Source organism: Plutella xylostella, chromosome 18 (genome assembly GCF_932276165.1).
Source record: "Plutella xylostella chromosome 18, ilPluXylo3.1, whole genome shotgun sequence".
Taxonomy (NCBI): domain Eukaryota; kingdom Metazoa; phylum Arthropoda; class Insecta; order Lepidoptera; family Plutellidae; genus Plutella; species Plutella xylostella.
In genome coordinates this window covers 4,385,005-4,411,816 of record NC_063998.1, presented here as the reverse complement: position 1 = coordinate 4,411,816, position 26,812 = coordinate 4,385,005, and the positions used below count along the sequence as shown (strand labels likewise).

Here is a 26,812-nt window from a genome sequence, read left to right as displayed (position 1 = left end):
AAACGTATTTAAATCAAATTTTAAATACATTTTGTACCAACTGACAGACGTATGACAGGCTACTAAATACGTTTAACGTTTGGTGAAATTCCACCTAACTTGGAAAAACTAATGCCACTTTTGGAACTAACAAATTTGCCTTACATTTTGACAGTGACATTTGACGATACGCAACGTAAACGGAGGTTTCGAATCCTGTGCTCGGGCAACTGCACACACTGAAATGAAACGTTTACGTTTTATTTTATGTCATTCTCAGAGAATGGAACGTAACGTAATTTACTGAAATCGAAACGACACGATATGCCATGACATGCAACTTATTTTAATTTCAACAAAATACTCAACGTTTTAAATGTAAAGTCGTTTTAAATCCACCGGTGGACTAATGAAATGTCAACGAAACGTCAAGTGTCAACTTTCATTTCACAAGTTCATCTTTTTTCGGTAGAATTTTGTGTTTTTGAATCTATTTTTAGATAAAAATATAAAATTAAGCACATTTCTTGACTTGCTTCTATTATTTTGAATAGCCTAAAAACTAAGAAGTGATAAATCATGGGCAGAAAGTCTTCATCTAAACAAAATACTAAGAAAAACTCTAGTAAAGAGGGCAGCAAATATGAACAACAGAAAAGAAAGGAACTGGCGGTTCTTGTGGATAAGTTACTGAAACTAACGAGTATATTTCAGGCGACAGTTACTCCAGCTAAAAGTTGGGAACACTATTTAGAGATAGAATCTCTTTTAAAGCAGATTCAAAATATTGAAGCGCCTAAAACTAAGTCTGAGACTCCATCTAGGGAGTCCAATATAGAAGAATTTCTTAAGTGGTTAAACGAAAATGAAGCACAATATGAAGGTAATATCTCACTATATAAAATAGGCACATAATTAAATAAAAAGTCCTAACCTAAATTACTTCAAATCACAAATTCATGAAAGAACTAGACCGTGAGAAATATTTTTTCTGTCTTTGTATTGTTATTGTGCCATTCACTTAACTTATAAATTTGCATAAAATCAATATTTATTACAGTATAGTAAGTAAGGTATACTCAATAATTTTGTATATGTTTCAGGAGTTGAAATTGCCAGCTTTAAAGGTTATGATCTGGGACTTAAGGCAACCAAAGACTTCAAGGAAGGTTCCTTGATGCTCACCATTCCTAGGAAGGTTATGATGAGCGAGCAGGATGCAAGGGAATCTATTCTTGGAAAGTTTATTGAAGTTGATCCGTTGTTACAAAACATGCCCAACATCACACTAGCTTTGTTCCTGCTGATGGAGAAAAGTAAACCAGGTGAATAATAATTATACTTTTCGAAAATTAGCACAATATTCATCTACTGCATGTATGTATACATCCTAAAAGATATATTTATGGTTGAAATTAGCTTCCTTTCCATTCCTTTCCAAAACTCAGTGCTTATCTAGTTCAATGTGTCAATACTCTCAGGCATTATTTAATTACTATTATGTTGTCTCTTTTAACCTCTAGAATGCCGTGTGCCAGATCTGTCCCAACCCCCCTTGTCTGCCTAGTGACAGATCTGTCCCAAGAGCACTTCATCGCGATTTTTGTGATTTTAGTTATTAATTACCACGAAATAGAGTATGAAATCACCTTTAATTTATTCTATATGAATGAAACAACCATCGACAACATTCATTGAGCCAAAAACTTCACTTGTTTACTAGTAGCGCGAAATTCAAATTTTGGTACCTTGAACAGTCCTTGTACTCGTGACTGTTGGTAATAAAATAGTGATTTCGTATGGAAAAAACGTCAAAAGGTAAGTAAATACTATGTTTTCTTGTTATTTATTCAATTTTGAAGGTATAATGATAAATCAATAGTATAAAAAAATACAAAAAATTGAGTTTTTATCAATCTAAAATTGTACCGGATTATTGCCTGAAGGGTGCGTAACTTTGTAAACTGTTTTCTAGACTGTTATGTAAAAACATCAATAAATAATTTATTTCATTTATAAAGATAATTTTATTGATAATACATATTTATATCGGTTTATTCAATAAATAGCCAAAATATTAGAGAAAATCAATATTTATCAAGGTGCATCCAAAATTCACACACACACATACGCAAACAAAATGGCCGCCGCTCGTGTATGTACACGAAGTGCGTTGGGTTGTTATACAGCGTGTTTTATTTTTTAGGATCATCGCTGTAGTGATCGTGAAGTTTAGGCTCTTTAGAATGATATCGATGTGTAGATGAGTCTGATAGGGTGATCACCTGTCCTATTTATATAAATAAATATATGTATTTATATATGTATATATTTATAGTATCATATTTGTTAAAAGTAGGTTAACAAATAAGTAAATATGATGCAGTAACTTACGTTTATGTTTTTATAATGTAGTATGCTAAAATACGAAACATTATAAAAATATTATCATTCTTGTTTTATTTCATGAAAAGTGAACACCCTTGATTTGGGACAGATCTGGCACACGGCGCACTGGAGCAAGCTCTTGTCACGCACACATGCACATGTACAGAAAATGGAGTCTTTTGAAATAAAGCAAATTATTATCAGTTTTCAAAATATAAATTATGAATCTATTTCCTCTAGAGTTTATATTTTATTGATATCAGTTGATAGCTGTATAATCTCTTCAAGTAATAAATATAAAAAAACCTGGATTGAAACTAAAATTATATTCAAATAGAGGTATTTTTCAGTGATGGGTGCAGTTTCAAGTAAAAATCTGTAATCAATGACCTATAGAAATCAAATAAAACAATTATATCCAATAAAATTCATTGTAACACGTTCATTAGCTATCTGACAATAAATTACAATCGATACATTATTGAGTACCAAACAATAATACCCAAATATTCATATAAATGTGATTTCCGCGCGGGCGCTCTCTGCTGTCAAAAAGCGCCGGCAGACGGCAGTTACATGTGTGCGCGGCTGTTCGGCATAGGAAAGGTTAAATTTCTGGACCAGGTTAATATTACTTACCTAATCAATCTTGCCTTCTATTCTCAAGATCAACTTATAAATTTCAGATTCATTTTGGGCACCCTACATTGCTGTGTTACCGGAGCGGTACTCAACAATACTGTACTTCACACCTGATGAATTAGCAGAGCTCAAGGTAAATTAGATATATTTTATACATAAAGGCTTGTATTCCGACACAATTGTCCGGTTGAGCCCAGCATCTTCTGGTTGAGCACAATCTGGAATGTTGACCAGTGGTAATTGGTAAATCATCTGGTAGCCACCACAGATGCAGTCATCCCATCCAGTTATGGTTGAGTTCAGAAATCAGGGCAGTTGCTAAGGATAGGATGTTGTAGCACACAATTGTGAAGGCCCTGTACCACCAGGTCACATAGAATAGCCACAATATTTTGTTAATCATGATAAAATAACTTAAATTCTATTTAGTAATAACTTAAATTCTAGTTATTAAATTCTATCCTCCCTTTTAATAACCAGAAATGTGTACATATTTCAGCCGTCTCCAGTGCTGGAGTCGTCTCTGAAGCTGTACAGAAGCATCGCGCGGCAGTACGCATACTTCTACATGAAGATACACACGCTAGACCTGCCTGTAGTGAAGAATCTACAAGATATATTCACGTTTGAAAACTATAGGTAAGTGCCGCCTGAAGTAAATAGTCTACAAAGTATTTATTTACCTTTGATAACTACATACCTATTGAAGAATCAGAATGATTAACAACTATATAGGTAAGTTTAAATTGAAACGGCAAAGGTACTCTGCTAACAATGTCCATTCATTTTGACTACTACCATCTGCAACTTAGGGCTTATTGTTTTAGAAAGATTATAGACTGGTGTCATATACCTACCATTTCATAATATTCAGAATAGTCACAAAAGGATAAGTGTTGGTTTTGTTGTAAAACACAGGTTCAAGTATTGATCTATTTATTATCTAATGAATGCACAAATACATTAAACTTCCAACATTGCACTTGCCTCGTAATACTGAAAATAGATTATTTCAAGAATAAATATAAACTGCATTACGTCGATGATTTTGTGTATCCTAAAACATTTGAGAGTATAAATTCTCAACAAAACCTCCAATATTTGCTATGCGGACATGACACCTCAGCATAAAATATATGCCCACCTACCATCATCATCAACCTGTAACCGTCAACTCCTTGACCATCTTTACCTATCAGAATATGCATCCATGCATTTTTTTACAGAAAAAGAATCTTTTATCAGATACCTAGACCAAGAAAGTATGTACACTAAACCAAAATACACTTAAAAATAAACTACCACTATCCTACACATAAAAAGTACCTATCTACACTCAACTTATCAATAAAATTCAGTCAAATTAATTTAGAAATGCTTTGCCTATATTACTGGAATGGCTTCCTCAGTGAATCCCACATGTAGTCTGGTGATTCATCACCATTCCTTGAATCTAAAGTGTTTAGGGTATAAATATTACTTGTCGATAGCATTGGACTTAAACTACGCGTGCTGCTTTGGTTCTTGTTGCCTTTTCTATTTTCGAACACTGGTGTGGGTATTTGCTCTTCACAGAAGCTATCTTTCTTTCGTATCACATTGCATCGCTGTCTCCATTTGAACAGAACGTATGTGAGCAAGAATACAACTGTGGTGAGGCCTAGAATACTTGCGGTAGCCACTGTGACGGATTTGGTGCTATTAGGTATCTTATCGAGTATTCCTTGTGGAGGCTCGTTTGTCGTTTGGTGGTTTTCTACCACTTTCATTTCGATATTCTCAGCGGCGGCGGACGCGATGCGGTTGTTAAAGTCCTTGAGGTGCTGGAGATCCTCTAGTACCATCACGTCGTCTTCGTCTTTGCTGTGTTTAATTTCTTCTTCGGTGGTCGTCGGTTCTGTTTCTGGCGTCCGCTCTGAAACGGTACAACGTGTTCATAATTTATAGGAATGTGTTTTATTCCTATTAATGACAAAGAAGTCAAACAAGTGTGCAAGGATCGTTTCAAACTGTGCTCTGTGCTTATCTCCTAAAAGGTGCCGTGATTGTGCGTGTACGTTAATCAATGTCTACTTACGTTTCGTTAGTGATTCAGATATCTCATGTTTTCCATCTCCAAACGATCGTTGCATGTACGAAAATATTTCATTCAAGCCATTGTCATTTCGTTCCATCTGTCGTCCATCCCGTGTATTTTCGATATGGTTTGTAACATTTTCACTTGTTACCGATGCTATATAGAGAGAGCCTTTGGAATCTTTCTTTATGACTGGCTGTTCTTCAATATCTTGCTGGCTGGTTATTTTGTTAAACAGTGACATGATGCCGAGGTTTTCACCGTTAAGGTTAACATTGTTACCGTAGTTCATTACAACAGGAACGCTAGTCGCTGAGGCTTCACTGGGATTTGGTTCCATTGGGGATGTCTTTACATTAGGGTCATGCTGATTGGCTTCTAAAAGCGCTCTTAGGGGGTAAGTTTCCTTGGATATCGGTTCAATGAGTGACTTTGAGAGGAAGGGCTCGGCTGGGTTGGGCTCCCGCGACGTGTTGTGGAAGATGTCGGCGAGGTGCACGTTACTGGAACCTCGCTCCCTGTGCTCCACTAACTCACTTAAAGTCATATTTCTCTCCTTCAAGATCTTGGACAGCCGTTCTCCTGCTGAAAATATAAAAAAGAAAATATCACTTTCAAGGTTTATCATCAAAACAATTAACAACTGCACATGGAATGCGTCATCTAAAAAGGCCATATGTTCTCGAGTGGAGGCCATCAACAAGCAAACGTAGTAAGACGCCGATCGCCGCTCAACCGATTACAGGTGGGTGGTAGTGGCTGGATGAGAAAGGCCGAGGACAGATTGTAGTGGTGAGTGATCCCTATGATGATGAAGGATCAAGGAGTGGACGATAGCTGGTTGATAATGACTTAAGTGAAAAACGTAGTTTTACTTACTTTCGTCATCTTTGAAAATTTCTTCTATCTCAACTTTAGCTTCTTCTATGGTAGTTTGCCTTACTGGTGCCTTAGTAGTTGACGCTACAGATAATATTGGTCGGCTAGATTTTTCCACTTTATTAGACGCTTCATTTTCAAAGAAATCTGGTAATGGAGTTTCAGTAACCTCATTATACTTAGTCGTCTTTGACGGAGATTTCGCTCGGGCAATAAACTCTGATGCCGAAACTAAATTGGCCATTCCAAACAGATCTCTAGTTAAATTATCCTCGGGAGATTCCGTTGTTGACAATTTTTGTCTCAGCCTTTTTCTCTTCAATCTGTTCGTTAAAGCTTGCCGTCTTAACTCAATGTTGTTCATTGGTTTTCGAGTTGTGGGTGCAGTTGTGACTTTTTCTGTTGTGGTGGTAACCGGTTCTTCAGTTTTTGGTTCTAGGTTTTCTATTTCTTTGGTGGTTGTCTCAATTTCGTTGACTACTTCTGTTGTTTCAAATTTTGTATCAATCGTAGTTACCTCTTCAGTCGTAGTCGTAATAAAATCCTCAAGAACTGTTGTGGATTCTTGATTTTCATGCTTTTGATTTGATTTCTTTTCTACCTTTTTAGTATTCTCTTGAAGATATGATTGATCATTAATTTTACTTTTGTTTGTTGCGGCATTAAAATCAGCTGATTCATCAGATTGGACCGAGGAGGTGGCATTATTTTGTGGTTGCCGTCTCGAGTTTGACAAAAATCTAACGTATGTGTTCGGAGCTCCTGGACGTCGTAACCTCATTTTCCTTCTCCCATTTATAGCGTATGGTCGTTTCATTGCAATTTTCGGTGCATTCTCTTTAACATCTAGAATTTCTTTGATTGGCTCAGTTACTGGTTCGGTTGTTGCCTCAGTTACATTAAGAGTACTTGGTTCGCTTGTATTATAAATGTACGTAATTTCTACAGAAATTGGTTGAGTTGTAGCTTCTTCTGGATAACTTTTTTCCGTTGTCGTAACTTCATCATCCTGGTCGTTTTTTACTGTCGGTCTTTCACGTTTGTAATTGTCTTGAGTGTCTGTATTATCATCTGATTTTAACGCTGACAGAGCATTTTTGTCTCCATGTAAAAGGTCCGCCAAAGAAAGATTGTGCTGTTGCAGTATCTCACTTAAACTACTCCCGTTGGACCTTTTCAGTAGTTCCTTCAGAGCCATCGGGCTGATTGGTCCACTCTGAAAAGAGAAGACAACCACTTAATGGTACTGAGGAAACAATATGATTCAAACAATAAGGTACAGTCGACTCCATAATAATAATAATAATTAAGAGTTGTTATTATTGCAAAAATACTTATAAATGTTAAATCCGTATTTTTTCTTTTATGCCTAATGAAGTCAGATTGTATGTAAAGTACAAAAGTGTGTACAATTTATGGAGTCAACTGTAATCCTAACACATTTACCCCAGGTTAAATAGAGCATTGAAGGACATGATTCATAAAATTAGTAGCAAACGTAAAAAAAACACACATCAAAAACAATGTTAACTACAAAGTAGAAATTGTTAACACTTTAACCCAAAGTTTTGATTGAATAACCATAAATTATACCTTGTCTACATTATATTCTGTTGAATCTTGATTAAATATTGGCTTACGATACTTTTCAAAGCTACTTCTGGAATGGAGCTCCTCTAACTTGCGCATAACGGCAGTCATTGCAATCTAAACAGTTAAGATTATATTTAAACTCATTAGTTTACTTCCTTTTAAATATGGTTTAAAATATGTACGAGTAACAGCAGCCCCAATGTTCACCTTGAGTATGAAGGCGTATAGCTTTGCGGCCATTGCTGCTGTCTACGGATATCTGATATCAATTAGGAATAGAGTCTGTGATAAATGATGTAGCGATTGGCTATCACAGGTCAATGGTCACGATAGCTTAGGGACTAAATTTACATAAAATTATTAGATAATATTAGAAAATGATTACCTTAGCTTTTTCTAATTCACTGACTGTAAAGGTTTTGTCATCTTCATCTCTTGTCGCTGGTATTCCAACCGTTTCTTCCACCGGTACTTGTGAAGGCGCCTCGTTACCAGGACTGCTTTGAATGTCAGCATGTTCATTATCCAGCTGAACATGTCCAATTTCAACCAGATCAGTGGGATCGCCTGCTTTCTGTTCAGTTTGATCTGCAATATCGACGTGATATCTCTCGCTGTTGTCATCATCCAGGTGCCTAACGTTACTGGGGCGGTATCGAGTGTCAGTCACGATGGGGACTTCATAGTTCTGGAATACGTCAAACTCATTGTGCTTCGGTCTCTTACGTCTCTGTCCACGTCTTCGCATCGGCCTGGTTTCCTCTCCAGTCCACGGTCTCATTTCCGGTCGTTTCCTTCGTTTCCTCATCGTTTCTTTCTGTTCCGGGTCTCTTTCTCTGATTGGGTGATCTCTTTCGCGTTCTCTGTCGTGGTCTCTTGGGGAATGATCCCTTTCGAATCTTTCGTGTTGAGGGTCGAGGTCTATCGGGACTGGTTCTAGTTCCCTGGGCTGGTCGTGTTCGCGGCGTGTCTGGTCCTCGTGGAAGCGTCGTCGCTCCTCCGGCTCGCTGGCGTCCATGGCGTCCGGCAATGGCCGCCGTTTCCGCTTCCGGCCGGGCCGCCGCCGCCGCGGGGGCTCCTCCTGCGGTTGCTCCGTCCATTCGTCAGACTTCTGCATCATCGGCTCCGTTTGTATTGCTCTCCATTGCTGGAATCAATCATAAAGTCTTTATTCAAATCATTGTTTATTTAAAGTAGACATAACATAATTATTGTTCTGGTATGCAGGACAACTTTCAGAAGCGCGAAATAATTGTAATCTATCAGTGGATCAGTGGGATGATTTTCATTTCTCTGTGATCGGTGTCCAGAGATTATTATTCGAAAAATTCATGATTCAAATACAAGTTAAATAGTTAAATACGCATGTCCGACTTAACAAGAACGATTTCAATTTAAAATGTCTTCAACAATTAATTGTTTTTATTTAGTAATTGCTCTAAAGTTCTATGACCGCGGTGCCTTGTTTCAGGTTGAAAAGTAATAAATATAAAAAGTTAACAGTGCTCAGCGAATTTGTTAATTGCTATGAAACGATAACGTTTTTTATACATATTTCGTGATCAATTACAACATGTCATCGCCAATTACAACCTTTTTTAAATTAAAGTTAAACAAATCCTACGTATGTGTATAAAATACGTCAAGTATGATTAATTGATTATTTAACAGGTGTAGTGTCGCCATCTGACCGTCTGTGCCGTGACTAAATCAATTTTCACAGAATTACGTGAACCGTCGCAATGCAAAATGCAAGTAATGGCCCATTCCGTTAATTTGTCTAATGCCACGGCTGTTCGCATCTGCTTTCACGGCGTTTGTTTACAATGTGACGTAACATCATTGTTATTGAGCTGCTTTAGCAGACATGTAAACGATATGTCTTGTTTGGAATAAAATTATATTTATTTATGTTTGATAAAAATGTAGATAGTTATTATGATACCTACCTATCAATAGATTTAATTAGGATCCTGCAGGTTGACTTGTAAAATTCAGAAAACATTGTAGGTATGTAGCCCTTGAGATATGTCGTTTGTTGACATCATGTCGTCGGAGCGAAAATCCGGGGTCAGCTTCCAGCCGTTCTAAGCTTTTAGATAGACTCTTCGATAGTACCGAAGTAACCACAATCATTTGTAATATTTATTTACTAACATAACAAGAGTGCGTGTTACGGTCCTCTTATTCCACAAGGTTATCGTCAATTGTTCGTATTCTTCTACTATCTATTAAAAATCGTATGCCTACTTTTAATAACATTGTCAGTTTCACACCTTCGAGATATTAATTTCGCAAGGGAAATTAATTACATAAGGCAAAGGCTCTGTTCTATATACGCCACTTTGTTTTGTAATATAAAACCCATGTGAACCATGAACAATGGATAAAGAGAATTATCAAATAGTTTTTTGGTCACAGCCATCGATGCCGGCGTAATTAAATGATGAGTAAATAAGCGTGTGTAAATAATATACGTATTTATGTATGAATGGTTGCGTGCACTCGAGCGTGGTATCAGTGTGGAATTCGCTTTATGAATTTGCCAGGGTCTTAATTCAAGCATCGTAAGAGTCACATTGCAGTTGCGTGCTTTAAATTATCTGTGTCTTCTTAGTACTGGTAACACTACAGTAGGCACAGTAGAAAGTGTTGATGTGTAAACGAATACCAGATTCTGTCATCAATACCGAGCGAGTATCTCGTAATGTAATACGCAAATACTTTAGTTATCTCGGTGAGATGTAGGTTAATGTTATAATCGGTAGAGCAAAGCTAAGTATGTAGGTACCCTTAGATTATACCTAAGTTATGAAAAGTAATTGGGGTTCCTTTTTTAACTCTAAAGGTATTTTGTTTGGTAGTAAGATAAAATGTTCAACATAATAATGATACTTACTGACTGAACATACGTAAACATGGGTTTATTCAATGATTACAGTCATAACATGACATGACAAAGTACGCACAACACTACACAGTGACAACAAATAAATATAATTTGTATGCGCTTTCATCTGGAAAACTTGCGCGCGACTGCCACAACTACAATAAATTACTCACAATAATCTCTTACACAACCGAAACAGCAACGACCTTACAATAAGCTCACCCAGGAAACGCGGATCTAAGTTATTTACATAACAAAAATATCGGTTACCGAAACCGGTATTGACGCGACGACTTTAATCGGTAATTAGCAGTAAATCATACACACGAGTGGTATTATCTCATCGTTGTGTGAAGAAAGCTGTTACAAAACATACGGCATCAGCGGGGAAAGTGGATACCGGTTTGCGACCCGCCGGTCAGAGATGCGACAACCATATCTGTCACTTTTATGCTAATAACGAACGAGTTCGAATCTCGATTACACAAATAACGTAATATGTGACATAATATCGAAAGCATTTCACTCGTAAACGTGAAATATCGCAAATATCTCGCAGGTTTTGAGGTGTCGTTTTCGTGCTGCGGTAATGATTTCGCTCGTTTCTGTGGTTTATCATTACACTGCCGACTGATGTATTGTTCAATGAACTTTAGTATAATTTGAAGGAGCATTATGACCGATTTCATGGTCTGATTATATTGGTAGTTTGAAAGCATTTACAGAAGTTAGGGATTGACTTTGCTTAGCATTGATCTTTCTCGACCGAAATGGTATAATTTATATTGATTTCTGATTGGATTGGTTTTCAAGTTATATAATAATGGCATTATTATACCTCACTAGCCAGGCAGAGACATTATTATAGCTGATTATTTTTTACAAGTGACCTTTTCATATGAGTTCCATATTGTGTTAAGAATATACCTAGTTGAATACCTAAAAATTACTATGGATGTAAAAATTATGAAAGTCAGCATTAGTTTTTAAAATTTGTTAATATTTACTTACGTGGCAAGATATTCCCCATGCTTTTATTCATAGTAGTAAGTACATCATAGTAGTAAGTACATCATAGTTTTCAATCTCTTCCAATAAATATTAATTCGTCCTCTTGTCGATCCATGACCATTAATATCTAGAAAGAATACTGAATTTACGTGAACCTAATGAATTCCCAAACATATTCCGATAAGGAGGGCGTTAATTTTCCCCCGAAAGCCTGCTCCACAGTGTTTCACTATTGCAGTTGTTAATGTTCCAAATAGCCAATGTAGTTTTAATGGTCAAAATAAAGTTTTTTATTATTATTATTTTATTTCACGGCACAGTGTCGGCATTGCAGTAATTGCACTAGACATTGAATAACGAGCGCGATATGCAGCACGCTCCACTTAGACGGACCGGCTCCTCCCATGATTTCTAGACTAGTTTCTAGACCGACCAGTCTGTACCTGGGTATAAACCTATGCCTATTATATCTAGTCATTATGTGTAGGTACGAGATTTGGTTCAACTTTTGGTCCTGTTGTGGTTTTTCAGTATGTTTTTGGGCTACTATTTGCTCTCAAGAACCAATGTATCTGTCGGTGTAAATAACTGCCATTTTTTGCATAGTATCTAGTTATAGCATAAACTGGTCGGTGATTGCACATATCTGGGTAGTTTTTTTATTTTTCACTGCCGGTGTCACTCCCGTTGTCATGTGAATGTACCTACCTACCCGTACCCTACCCATTATACGTACGTCGGGTACATTAGCCTGCCAACTGGAAGGAAATACATTGATAAAACTTCACCCATAAGATTTCCTTAGTTGTAAAGTTTGTGTTGGTGTCCGCGCAAACATCTTGTTCATCCGGGAAAACGTAAGCGGTTTCCACTTTACTAGTTTCTAAATATCTTAAATAGGTAACTTGCTAAATATTTCAAGAACTCCACATGGTCCGTATTTCTTCTTTCCCTTTCAGGCTCCTGTTCTTAGTTGTTAGAAATAGCATTTTCATTTTCATTCATCTCTAACACCATTCATACTGTAAGTATAACGTAGAACGCCTGCTAATCCTAAACCTACAATAAACCACGTAAAGACTTCATTTGTTTGTGTTTCATTTTAAGAACTGCAGTTAAAAAGTCATCGTATCATTAATCGGTCTCGCGTCATAAACAAAGAACATTTATTTCTACTCCACAACCACACTAGAAAATTTATTTGCCGCGACAAATTAACGACGTAACTTGTGTAAGCTAAGCATAAACCGATTATAGCAAGCACCTTGCCTAACAAAAAGAAAATGTCTATTGTTTTCAAGATTGTAGGTAAGTTTACAGGAAGTTTGCTGAGTGAGAGACATCCTAACTAATATTATAAATGCGAAAGTAACTGTGTCTGTCTGTCTGTCTGTCTGTCTGTCTGTCTGTCTGTCTGTTACTCTTTCACGCCAAAACTACTGAACGGATTTGAGTGAAATTTGGTATACATACGGTCTAGACCCTGGGAAAGAACATAGGCTACTTTTTATCCCGGAATTCCCACGGGAAAACTCTTTAAGGCGAAGCGAAGCGCGCGGGAACAGCTAGTAGGTAATAATTTCTATTATGATTAAATACAAAATATACACTTGAAATAGCCAAAATACACTGTAACGAAATGCAGTGTGTTGATTATTATTATTTTGTCACCCAAAAATATCAATTTCCTCGTATGATATAAAACCTAAATATAAAAAATATTGAATGATAAATCCAGTCCATCCACTTTAGAAATTCAGGCTTGATATGGATTATATAGGATTCAAAATGAGCTGTTACAAACAATATACGATTTAAGTTAAAGTTCAGATGCTTTTACAGTTATTGAGGCACAAAATAAAATTTTAGCTCTTCCAAAAGATGTTTTGATTTGTTTGATATTGTAATTTAATTGCTGTTCTGAATGTACCGTGATATTTCATTTCCCCTGCGTCTCCGCGATCGGTGAACGAAAATAAATGAGTATTAGTGTAATATTAAATTTACGCGGACTACGCAGGTAGTTACTTAGGTTATGTACAGATATATTTCTAAACGTTTTGTGTAGAGACAGTGTTAAGTAAACGTGTGACTTTAACTTAATCTTGATGGTTGTAAACTTGTAATTAGAAACTTTTGAATGACCATCGCAGGTGCGAAGTTCAAATATACGTTTTAGACGATATAATAAACATTTTTATGTAAGGTTATTTTATGAGGCAATAAGCATATTCCATACAAAATGAGCAAGGTACATGATTATGATTATTGATACCATCTATTCAGATTGAATAAAAAAAACATCCTAATCCAATACCTAATTCTTTTACTGAAACTTATGGATACGTAGTCTATATAAAGGTTATATAAGTAGTCCATTTTCAATTCCGTGTCGTGGTCCAGAAAATGTTTTATCTGTATTTAATATTGAAAAGTGTATGCAGAAATGCACTTCTAGCTCCCAAGAGAGTGCACCAAACACACCTTGTACCAAAGGCGTGAGCGTTTTTAAAACATCAGTTAGTTTACCTGATCGAACTCATAGTCGGGTCCCCCGGGGTCAGCCTGCCTCAGCGCCAAGTGGTGTCTCTCCATCTCCTCCTCGGCCGAATGCACGAGGATCACCAGCGCAGCTAGCGTACTCAATAACGGCATTATGACCCTCGCAGTACAACCCATATTCAAACACACCCCACTCAGTCAAACAGAACGCACCCGACAAAGAACGCACGGGATAAACAAAACACTACACAAGAAAAGCGAAACTCAAAAGTACCAGGAGAGCAGGAAAGTAAGGAGGTAGAGAAGGAAAGCGGAAAGTGTAGGAAAAACTTTCAGGCGGTCCGCTCGGTCGGCCGGCCGGTGTAAACGCACTCCTTATTGGAAAACTGTTTGCATGCGCCGCTTGATTTCACATTATAAGTGTTTGTAAACAGTCCGATAACCAGCCCGCAAGCACTGGCCGAAGGTAATGTTACTGGTCGTTTAGAAGAAAAAATAAACGGTCGTTTCCCGGTTTTTTTTCAAATTTGGAAAGTGAACGCGCACACGTTTGCCCGCGCTGGCGTGGTGCGTGCGAGTGGCCGCGGCTAGGCGTCTCCACCGCAAATACTTTCATATTCTCGTTTTATCCGCAGTATCAGTATAGTATTGTTGACATAATTGAAAACCTCGCTTTTGGCTTTGTTTCGTCCTGTTCAGGTGAAGTCGTAATGCACACGATGTTATGGTTTGGTGTCGATTGTTGTTGCACTTTCTATGGCGACTTTTCAGCTTGATAAATGTCCAGCATTGTTTAGTTACTGAGTTTCTGTTACATAAATCGTACTTCGCTTATCTTTTGTCTTACATTTTTTTGTCATAATTACATAGTGTCCTGAATAGTTTCTGAATTCATCGAAAAATATTCCTGCCGTCATAAATTACATGCTACATACTACGGTACATACGTCCCTACCCAAGCTACCATTGGCCAGGGCACTCAGTTGTCACTTGACCATCTCCACCACATCTCCATGTGAAACGGAATGCTTGCCGCTACAGCTGCTGGCAGGTATGCGCTCCGCGTCACGCCATCCGAGATATTATCATTGCTCGCTTACTAATCTGCCGGCTGTTTTACATATCGCTCGATTCGTGATTTGTGACGATCGCTAGTGATGTTGATCTTGACTGCATCGTGTACGACAGGACCGCTTTCCTTCTACCTCCATTTATTTTTAATGTCCTGGTACTTTTTTAAGACTGGCGGTTTGTTCCTAGATTCTCTAAATATCTCCCAATTATCTATAATAATATTTTATACTACGATCATATTTGGTCGTAGAATAAGTTGAAAATGGGAAGCTTCTCAAACGTATTTTATGTGAAAATCAGTCTCCGTTGTAATGTTTTTATTTTTATTTTTGCAACATAATATTACTGTAACATCATTGTAGAACCATCTGTGTCATGTATACCATGTTTCTTTTTATTGTTATCTTTTTTCTTTTGTCTTTACTCGTTGTTTTTACTATCTGATGTTATTTTATACTATGCTTGTGAAGATTGAGCAAATTATATAGTCTTGTCCGTTCCGGAGACATTACTTAAAACACTAATCGCTTCTTGTATGAAATTGTTTCTTCCTTCTCCCTTTCCTTATTGAAATATTTCATTTGACTGTAACTTTCGGTCCTGCTAAACTAAACTTTCTTTTACTGTTATATCTTCATCATCAGCCATAGCTGTCCTAAGCTTTTCTCATACAGCCACAACCATAATTTATTTATTTCTTACGTACTAGTATCATAAAATAAAACGACTTTTGGGCAAAATTTATACCCGATATCAAATTTGGGTATTACATAAGTGAGTAGCTGAGTACCAAAATTGGCTTTCTGCTTGTATTTTTTGCGTGTGTGTAAGTAAGGTATGGCCGTGTTACTTACAAGTTCGGTTCTATCCACTCACTTACAATTACGCCTGTCATCATACATAATTTAAGAACACGCTACTTATAGCCTTTTTCAATACTAAGCACTTTCCTTACATGTACTGATGGCTCCTCCTATTTAGTTCGAATTTGGTTGTAAAAATTCATCAGCCTCATTTATTCAAAGAAACACTGCCACTTCATACCTATTTATGTAGCCATATAATTATGTTGTAAGTATATTCATATTTACAATGTATTTAAATAGCGATTCTACTGCTCAAAGTTATCCAATCAACGCTATTTATGCAAGGATTAATAATAATTAAATTCATTTATTCAAGTAACAACACTCACAGAGATTGTTAGTATACACGATAAGTTAGTAACATTAGTATAAAATACAAAAAAACACATGTTGACACTATGGTGGCATTACCAACCTAGAGCCATTATAGTGGTCTCAGTAGGCCTCACCATGACCATAAGATAATTATACATTATTTATCCTATGTAACTAATTTTATAAATGTGAAACTAACTGTGTCTGTCGTCTATCTGTTACTCTTTCACGCCAAAACTACTGAACGGATTTGAATGAAATTTATATACATATAGTCTAGATATGGTATACATATGGTCTAGATCTAGACCCTGAGAAAGAACATTTTGTCCCGGAAGGACAAGCAACTTTTTATCCCGGAATTGCCACGGGAAAACTTTTTAAGGCGAAGCGAAGCTCGCGGGAACAGCTAGTTATTTATAAAACTGCAATAGAATTACCTATGCTAGTATGCAGATGCGCTTTTCTATTTTTACACATGATATCTTATAGATTCTATAATCACGTGTATGTTTCACTGCTAGAGTTAGAGCTCTTACCTTTCATTGTTAGTCATTGGGTAAGGTTGTGGCTACATTGTTCTGATAAAGTGGTTGCAAAAAACATTATTTATAATAATTGGTTATAAGTAATCATTATATTCTTGTTTATGTACATTTTCTAAGTTTCCTTGTGAGTCTTATGATCTCATGTGTAGCTTATTAATAAAAAATGATCATTGATTTTCAACACTAACCAAATTTACCTATATATTATGCCAGGCCATTGAGTGAATGGTCACACCCGAGTCCGCGTTGTCCTATGTGCCAGGCGATCTAAATAAACTAGCTCCCAATATAAATTAAGCAGCTAGTCATTTATACCGTTATGTATGATTGTGATTAGTATGGAATTCAGCGTGCTCAAACATATACCGCAGCCTTACTTTAACATAAATCCACACTCCACACCGCGGCCGTATCTTTCACTTGCCAGTTTTTCTACTCATAAGTATTATTTCTACTTTACATAACCATAACCGGGGCATTCGGACATTGGAGCATTATTGCTAACCTGGTGTATGTGTAGATTGCATGGTACCTAATGCAACACTTTGCTAAGGTACATCGATATTCTTAAATAATCCTCTATCGCCCATTGTTCCCCACTGGCCTTCTTTAGCATCAAGTTTGTATACTTGATCACTGAATCACTGATTTGATAAAGATTCTATGAACTATTAAGTTCGAAAAAAATCGTCTCACGTGAGTGGAATTATGCACATTCTCCACACCTGCAATATATGTAATATCCAACTTTTGCTAAATATCAGCTAGGAACGATTTTTGATAACTTTAAATTAGAATAATCAGTAAAAATGCGAGTAAAATTACTTCCTAAAAACACATTTATGCTCTGATTCTCTCTTAATTTCATGATTTAGCTGTGATGTTTGTTACTGTTTAGCGCATAATTATAGGAGGTATGTACAAATACGGTTGTAGTTCCATAGTAACGTACATTATGTAAGTCTTGAATTTCAGGAATAAACTTTCAACACTGTAGGTATACTGTTTAGGTTAAAGGATAGTTTACATAAATACTAATTAAATTAGGTATTTATTTCTATGCCTGCTACTACTAATCGTATCGATATAATGGGTATTTGTGAACATAATTTATATTAAAATATTAATTAAGCGATATGCGGTATCTTCCATGTAATCTTTGTATGGATTAATGACTTATCCTGGAATAAGTTAGAAAAGTGAATGTTTTAAAGCATATATACCACTCTGCATAATATACATAATTATATTATACTCTCAATAATTATATAAATGATTCCCAATAAATTCTGCAATCTCTGCATTGCCTCAAAACATGCAGGTACATTGTAGAGTACAACTCATGATCTGAACGGGTCATTGTTTACTCGCGCAGTTTCACAGACTCTTACTTTCCGCACTCACATCGCTCAGCCGACAAAATGTAACATCTCATTATGTGAGACGCCGCGAGATCGTAATCATACCTGCAGGTCCACTGTCTCTTTACGAATACTATAATTCGAATGAGCTATGAAATGTATGCTAACAACTCTATACCGTTGCAGTACAGGTGGTTATTCTTCTTCTATCGTGTAAATGCACGTGGTGGTGGTTATTATTTATGCAAATTATGCTGAGATTTGAAAACGCGTAAAGTTGTAGTAGGGCCTGTGTGCCCCCGAATTGACCTCGGCTTCGTATTCTGAAATATCATAGCGAAATATAAAAGTGACCACCAATAGTCTCACAATTATGCATAACGTGACGTAAGTGATGCATGCGATGTACAAAAAAAATATGTACTTACCTACCTACCTTACCTATGTATAAGCTACAGTTTGATGCGTCACTCGGGGAGGCTCCGTTAGTGCGTCCCATATCTACATATAAAGTTTAATGATCTATCATACCAAACAGAAAGTTTTTTTTTTTTTTTTTTAAAAGCGATAGTATACTTAGGCCCACTTACACCGTCGTAAGTTATTAGCCATGGGTTTAATTAACAAGTCAATTAACCACGTGTTATGTCTAAAATTTATGCAATTCCGGACTGGACCAACTGAACCAAGCATTCATTGGCTAACTGTTGATCATAGAACGGGCCTTCGATGTAACCGTATTGATTAATATAACAGTGAGTTGTTCCAAACAAGCTATCAGTGGAGCAATCCCGTTCATTCAACAATTTCATTGACAATCGTAAGTTGGTATGTTTATGAGCTATGACACAATTTCACAGAATTTAGCCTGTACCGCTTGTTATACCGGTTAAACACGTATGGACAATTTGTTCATGAAACTTATAACTTAAATTGTTGTTCTCTTGACTGTATGATGCCAATCTTTATTTCCAATTATGTATAACTAAACGTTTATAATGATCATGTGGAGATATGGTACAGACTCCTAAATAGCAATTTTTTTGTATTCTTCGAGACGGTGACAAACACAAGAGTTGGACAAGGGTTTGTTACCGTGATGAAAGCATTGGCCAGTCAGAATAGCCAAAAGCTTCCTAGCCATATGTGACGCTGTAATCCTAGCAACAATGCAAATAAATGCAAAATTATGTTACAGACACTATACGTAGTGTTATTTTTATAAGATATTCTTATTCTTCACTGGTTTAAGGTGAAAATTATGCTTACTTTCTATGAATATAACACCTTATGCAATTTATGTAATACGAAAACGTAATATGAATAAATAAATAATTATTAAATAGAAGAAACAGCAGTTATTCAGGAATCAATTTAAATTTCGTTAAGATTATGCGGTTTGGGTAAATTACGTAGCTTGTTTGAGTGTTCAAAGACTTTTAATAGATTATTTATGCAGCTGCGGAAACTCTGTAGATTTTTTTCTATAAAATTGAGTTTTTCTAATACACTTTTGTTAACTTTAACAATTTAAATTACCTTTTTTATGATAAGTGATAATCACTCTGTATTAGTTTTAGTTGAACAGATATATTTTATAAGAATGTGAAGTCTTGCAGACAACAATGCTGCTTGTAAGCAGTAGTAAAAATAAAGAAATGTTTGCCATGTACACTCACGGGCAATGAAAAGGTTCCATCAAGAAAAACACCAATTTACTCCTAAACGAAAAAGGCTAGCTTAATGCCGTCTTCTGCAACATTGAAGTACATTTAACAGAGCATCAGGATATTACCAACAAAAATCGGTAATATTTTGTTCCAATTTTAAATGAAATCTTTGAAAAAAATTTGGTCGTTTGTTGTCGGCATTTTGTGAGTGGAACTTTTTCATTGCCCGGTAGTGTATAACAGACAGACGATACCTGGCGTAAGTAAATCTTCATCAAGTGACAAAATTAGCATAGTTGTATGGAAATTCAGCCATTAAGCCATTACACAATCATGGAAATGCTTAGTAATTAATAAACACAATACTACGAGTATGAGCAAAATAAACAACAATGACTTTCCGACATTTGCACGAAAGTAAAAGCCATTGGCGAATTCACTTGTCTACCGTCTATTGTTCCACAGTTTATGTTACATCTCTTTTACTGTAGTGTACACTAAAATATAGTGAGTAGTTGAGTAGTAGTAGCTAGTAGCACAGAATAATAACTATAGTACCTGCGTAGTAGTTAAAAACTACCAAAGGCGTTTTTTGTAGCTTTTCATCTCATATTTCCATCAATTTAGCTTTAAATGTACATACAAAATTATGATAATAGTTAGAAGTTTAAACTTGGACTTTAATGCATTTTACATAACAAGAATTTTTATCTTTTTTTTATAGCTAAAACAAGTTAAAAAGCGTGATCATACTGCATTTGTCAGTGGGTACACTATGTTCATACTATTACTTGAGTCGTATGAGAAACGCCATGTCTGATCAGCGATGACGCTTTCGCTACTTTGATTGAACACATCGCGAACATCTCTAAGTATCTTCTTATTGTATTCGAGTAGATTTAACGATCAAAACATCGAGGTATGTAATGGAAGGACTGCTCTTGCTACCTGCGTAGTTTAAATCGCGTCTACACATAAAATTGATTATCAAAGTGATTTTATATTAAGGTTCTTACTTATGAAACAAATGACAAATATACTTATTGTATTTTTTTTTTCTTCATTGCATTTTTATATTGGTTACAAAAAATACATCTATTAACACAAATTAGTTTTAATCAGGTTATCCGGTCGTTAAACATAGTATCAACATAAATAAGGTGTTTGACATCGCTAAACATTTGTTTTACGTGTGTCTAGTTTATATGTTAAGACCAGTAAAGGTAGGCTTGATGAAAAATAAAATATGGGACTGTAAAAATATATTCTTTATAGCCACATACTAACCTACCTACCTCAGCTAGAAAAGAAGCTTAGATTAGAATAATCCATTCATGGCAACTTGGTAATACTTCATTATGATATCATCGCACACAATAGGTTAAAAAGCAGAAAAAATGTGATATGATCTATCTGTTGTTAAAAATAAATAATCCTATGTGAAATCTTGATTTCTTCACAGCATTTCGATAAGTACACCAAGTAGTTACCTAGTAGATATATGTACGAGTATGTAAGTTTTAAACCCAATAAATATAATGGTCTTAAAACCATGACAAAATTATTATGTTATTTTCCCAGATACCTATATTAAATTAATAGATATTAGGTACCTAACCTGTTACCTTGCAATAGTTTATGTTTCAGCTGATTGTCACCTTTCTGTAGAGTTTTTAGTGTTACAAAACAAATAGTGTATATGCAAGCGTCACACTGTTCTACAACTTCTGGAAGTTCGCGTTAAAAGTTGTCTCCCATAAATAAGTTTGGTTGCATGCATGACTCTTCATAATGTGCTTACAATAAAAAGTTAAATAAAATAATATTATTATCGAATGTGTCGAACGCTTTTCCACTTTCAAGTTTTTTTTTCGTAGACTCTTCTGAGACCTCGATTGCCAAAACCCATAGATAACAGTCTCTCCAACAGTCAAACCAGAGACTAAGACACAATGTTTTGTCCTCAGATGGGCGGTGTCGACGGTGATGACTCGACAGAACAACATCAGCCTGTCGCACGCCGACACCACCGCCTTCATACCGCTGTGGGACATGTGCAACCACCAACACGGGAAGGTAACTACTGTAGAATAGCATAAAATACTTACTCTATATTTGTCATTATGAAAGAAAATATTACAAAATAAAAACGGTACAAAAAAGCGGCCTTATTGCTTAAACCAGACAGTCTTTGGATGAATGAGACAGAAATAACCAGGCGCAGAAATAGGAACAACCTGTTCAACTGAACAGGGGTGTTATAGGTTGTATCTATTTCTACGTGTCCATCTATTTCGTATTCATCTATTAACTAATATATACTAGTATATATTTCGTCGTTCTAGCTCCGCTATATAAATTGACAGATACGAGTTAATACCTCTACAAATGCTTTGCTTTTCCACCGGAGATTTGCTATGCTACGTTTCTTGCTATGGATGCGTTTGATATCCTCCAATCATATTCATTGGTCCACATCGTATAGCACTGGTGGTAATGGATTAATTTAACATCATCGCAGCATAGCTTATATAACTTCTCTGATGGAACGGCACCCTTAGACTCATTTTTTTATTAGTCTTGATAAATAATTACATATTCTATCACAATCTTAGAAAATAATATCATCATCATCACGACCCATTACGTCCCCACTGCTGGGGCACGGGTCTCCTTCCAATGAAGGAAGGGTTTAGGCCTAGTCCATAGAAAATAATATGTTATGAAAAAATATACTTACAGACGATAACCTGTATGTATGCGGCCTTACCCAGCTATCTCTTACTACACAACCATACGATACTAAAAATAAAACCATCTTCCTCCCAATTCCCAGATAACGACAGACTTCAACAAGGAGCTATCACGTGGCGAGTGTTTCGCGCTGAGAGACTTCGCGGCCGGCGAGCAGCTGTTCATCTTCTACGGCGCCCGGCCCAACTCCGACCTGTTCCTGCATAACGGGTGAGTAAGGGCTGATATAGGGCTTCAATAAATTAATTATCCTACTAATATTATGAAGGCGATAGTTTGTGAGTATGAGTGTGTATGTTTGTCACTTCTTCACGTCAAAATGGCTGAACCGATTTTAATGAAATTTGGTATGGAGTTAGCAGACACCCTGGATTAATACATACGCTACTTTTTATCGCGGAATTCCCAAACTAGGCTTAGACCGTATCTAGGGATCCCGTTATTATAGTCAAGGTAAGGTTTAGTAATCTATCTATCATCTGCTTATATGTCAACCCACTGCAGGGTATATTATATGCCTCCTCTGAATGTTACGCCGTGGAACTGGTATGATTGTATCGAATGAACTCCAAAACTTCAGAACAGTTTTTTTTATTATTTCACCATTATAATGCTACAGTGTCCCTGAGTACTTTCCATCCCATAGATAAAACGAAGCCTGCGCGGAAACGATGACTATTTAGTTTAGGAGGAACTAATGTGTGACCTACATTTTAGAATGTGATTTACTACTTGCAATTTTGTAGCAATTTGACATGCTCGTTACCCAGTTATAAGCAAACATAGAACTATTACATAAAACATTTACATAACCAGATGAACCTTCTATCGGATAATTAAATCGCTAATCACCATGTATAATTGTGTTGGCAGACAGACAAATTAAACTATAAAAGTTACAGACATAGGCCAATTTATTGTACAAGCCACGTAATATGTCATGCCTGTCTAAACTCCATAATATTAAAATTTTAAAAGAGTATTAAAGTTAAAAAAAAGTGAATATGCTAGTTTTTTATAGTTCGTGTAAAGTTCGAAGATCAAATAGGGTTTTAAGAACATTAAACCGTAGCTAATAATAATTGAATGAAATTTCAATGAAAATTTTAATACGAAATAAGTACAAAACAAAGGTAAAGCCGACTTATTCGAGTCACGTAACGTATATGGGAACTAGGGCGGCTTTACCGGCAGAAAAAAATATATTCTCATTAAGGTTATGATATTATTATACCTAGAAATCTTGTGTATATAAGAAGACAGGTTTAAATGAAAGTAAAATCGAGAACCTACTTATTTACTTTTGTAAAAGTATGGTATATTTAATGTCATGAGGTCGTAAACTTAATGAACGATAGATAGAATAGATAGATGCAATAGATAGTAGCAATTTGCAGTACTCCTTACTTACACCCACCATTATACCCTGATAACACCTACCGAGTAGAACACTCGGTCAAATCTAGCCGTTCATTGGTAGAAAATTAACCGAGGATATTGTCTCGCCACTCTACCCGGTAGGCCTAACAAGGGTATTACTTCTCTCATTCCAGCTTCGTGTACCCAGACAACCAGTACGACAGCCTGTCCCTCTGCCTGGGCATCAGCTCGGAAGACCCGCGGCGCGCGGCGCGGCGGGCGCTGCTGTCGCGGCTAGGGCTGGGGGGCGCGGCGCACTACCCGTTGTACGCCGCCGCCGCGCCCGTCAGTGCCGAGCTGAGAGCGTTTGTGAGGATCTTCTGTATGGATGAGGGTGAGTTGGGATGTCTTATAGGTCTTCAAGTGTCGTTTGTTGGCGAAGAATTGCAGCAGTCGTATTTAGTAGAGCTGTACATAAACGCAGTCTCCAAAAATAAAGAAGCCGGAATTGGAATACGCAAGCGCAAGTCGGCAGTCTAGGCAAAATTGATCCAGTTACTTACCCAATATGTTCGTTATGCCTTCGGACACATTACCATTACATGGACGATATTCGCAACTATTTTATCCATTTATTATATAAACATCATAAAGGTGCCCGAACAATATTACTGATATTTCGTACCACTGAAGATACCTATAGGATAGGTGCGTCCAGAATTATACCCAAAATGATGCCTACTATCATCCTAAATTACAGATGACGTAACCAAATGGTCATCCCACAACGTGCCGAGCGAGCTAGTCTCCTCAGAACCAAGCAGCGCGGAGGCGGTGGGCGCAGCTCTGGACAGGAAGGCGTACAACTACCTGATGACGCGATGTAAGCTGCTCAAGACTCTGTATGTGAGGAGTGCGACGGAGGATAAGGAACTGTCTTTGCATAGGTGAGCGTGGTGGGTGGTTGTGTGAAAGCGTTGGTAAAAAACTATATATGTATGTTTTTGCTGAAATTGGAATATCAACGCGGGACAGCAAGAAATTACCGTTTCCAAGCCTTAAAAAGCGAGGTTCTTGATTCTGATATTATATTTTACATCGGGCTCATTCCACTGTCGTCTCGTAAGTACTGTTTTTCCTTGTCATTCGAATAACAAACTTGTATTTTGTTTATTTACAGGAATAACGTAAAACTCCTGAAGGAGTGTGAAGTTCGAATACTAGATGGCGCTATCGAGTACCTGCAGGGAGTCATAGACTCGTTACCTGTCGAAGAAACCAAATAGATCTGCACACAACAGTATGTAACTTACAAAGATATTCTTATTCATAAGGTTCGGACTAGGGCATGCAATACCGGAACAATTTTCAATACCGGTATTGAGTTCCGGTATTACAAGTCAATACCGGGATCCCGGTATTAATACCGGTATTAGACTTCCTTGTAATAAATGGCATATACTGTCTTTAAAGGTCGTATACATCAAAATAAAACAAGAAAATGCAATCATATTCTGTATTTTGTTGTAGATTTTTACGAGAATTCAGTTTTCGAGTTTAAATTTTAAAATAAATTATTTTTTTCATCCGGTGTCGGTTTACGCATGGTCAACAGTGGATTTCTAGCAGCCGAAAACTGCATTAAACGGTTGGGAACAAGTGCGCTTTCACAGTATATAGGAACACAAGGCTAACTAAATCTTAATCGCTTTATTTATAGCCTAAAAACGTCCTATTCCGGTATTACTTCAATACCGGTATTAACTTTCAATACCGGTATTGAAAAAAGCTGAAATTTGGTCCGGGATCCCGGTATTACGGATACCGGTATTACGGTATTGTATGCCCTAGTTCGGACTACAAGACTCAGTCTTTGATCGAGGCCCTCAGGGCTATTTTAGATAGGATTAAGGAATAACTGTGAACATGATTTATTTACTTATTTGATATAAAAATATTTAAAAACCAGAAATATTTTTGTGTCTTATCTGGAATGAGAATAATCTGTCTAAGGTAAATGATACTTTATAATGTGTTCAGTATTTTGTTAATTTAACTATTTTCTTGGTGTATTAAACCAAAACAGAGAGCTTTTTACGAAAAAATCTGCGCGTGATTTTTTTGATACTTCAAGTGTGTTTGCTTTGTTTTAAATATTGATAATTAATAGAATTTATTTAAATTTTACTAAGAGCTTATAATTGTTTTTTGTAAACTTTTGTTATACATTCGTTTCTTAAATAAAACTATTGTTTTCATTCGAATCAAACTTTTTCTCATGGTTTTCTCTCTAATATAAAATGACGAACCGTTTTTTTTATGTATGTTATAAAATGACGAACCGTTAAAATTTCATAATATTTTATTGCTCTTAAGATACCTTATCAATTCAATTCTGCGTTACAAATACTTAATCACAATCCTGTTCTAGGTAAAAATACAAAGTTCTACTGCCACTTAGTCGTACAAATTAAAATTATGAGCATTTTCATTCTACTGCTTAAAAATATTTATTTACAAGCGTCTACGTCTACATTATGATTACTCCATAATTATATAAATTATTTCAATAAATATACGCCTTAACTAAGTTGGTCTTATATTTATCACAAACACTAAAACTAATAAGACAACCCGAAGGAGGTATATTTAATTTATCGATAAAACAAATATAAATCCTCACGAGAAGTCCAATTCTTTAAACAAAATTTTATTTTAGATAGATACTTAAATACTTACTTAAATTAATGTCAATGATTTGTACAATGGACAACAAGAATTTATTCCAGAAAATACTTTATAAGTACTAGGTAATTGAATTTCAATAATTTTCCCCCAGTTTGAATTAATTAGCATGTATGGGTCGGACTGTTTATAAGAATAGTTCAAATGGATACCAATATT

The 26,812-nt window shown here is 36.2% G+C and overlaps 2 protein-coding genes across 3 annotated transcripts; one reads left to right on the top strand and one right to left on the bottom strand.

The window, feature by feature from the left end:
- Window positions 1–412: 412 nt before the first annotated feature.
- LOC105380076 (actin-histidine N-methyltransferase) lies at window positions 413–26,184 on the top strand. The gene is made up of 10 exons (XM_048627224.1): window positions 413–862; window positions 1,083–1,304; window positions 3,054–3,142; window positions 3,509–3,648; window positions 21,763–21,871; window positions 22,632–22,759; window positions 24,103–24,302; window positions 24,669–24,855; window positions 25,089–25,243; window positions 25,760–26,184. Exons 1-9 carry the CDS (start codon window positions 559–561, stop codon window positions 25,192–25,194), a joined length of 1,485 nt encoding a protein of 494 aa, XP_048483181.1. The 5' UTR covers window positions 413–558; the 3' UTR covers window positions 25,195–25,243; window positions 25,760–26,184.
- Window positions 4,226–14,527, bottom strand: LOC105380074. Of its 2 annotated transcripts, XM_011549569.3 has the most exons (6): window positions 13,989–14,527; window positions 7,944–8,705; window positions 7,559–7,672; window positions 5,966–7,181; window positions 5,087–5,671; window positions 4,226–4,924 (listed from the first exon to the last, which is right to left on the bottom strand). In XM_011549569.3, exons 1-6 carry the CDS (start codon window positions 14,136–14,138, stop codon window positions 4,398–4,400), a joined length of 3,354 nt encoding a protein of 1,117 aa, XP_011547871.3. In that variant the 5' UTR covers window positions 14,139–14,527; the 3' UTR covers window positions 4,226–4,397. The 2 variants fall into 2 exon arrangements, with proteins under 2 accessions (XP_011547871.3, XP_011547873.3); XM_011549571.3 differs by lacking the exon at window positions 7,559–7,672.
- Window positions 26,185–26,812: the final 628 nt, after the last annotated feature.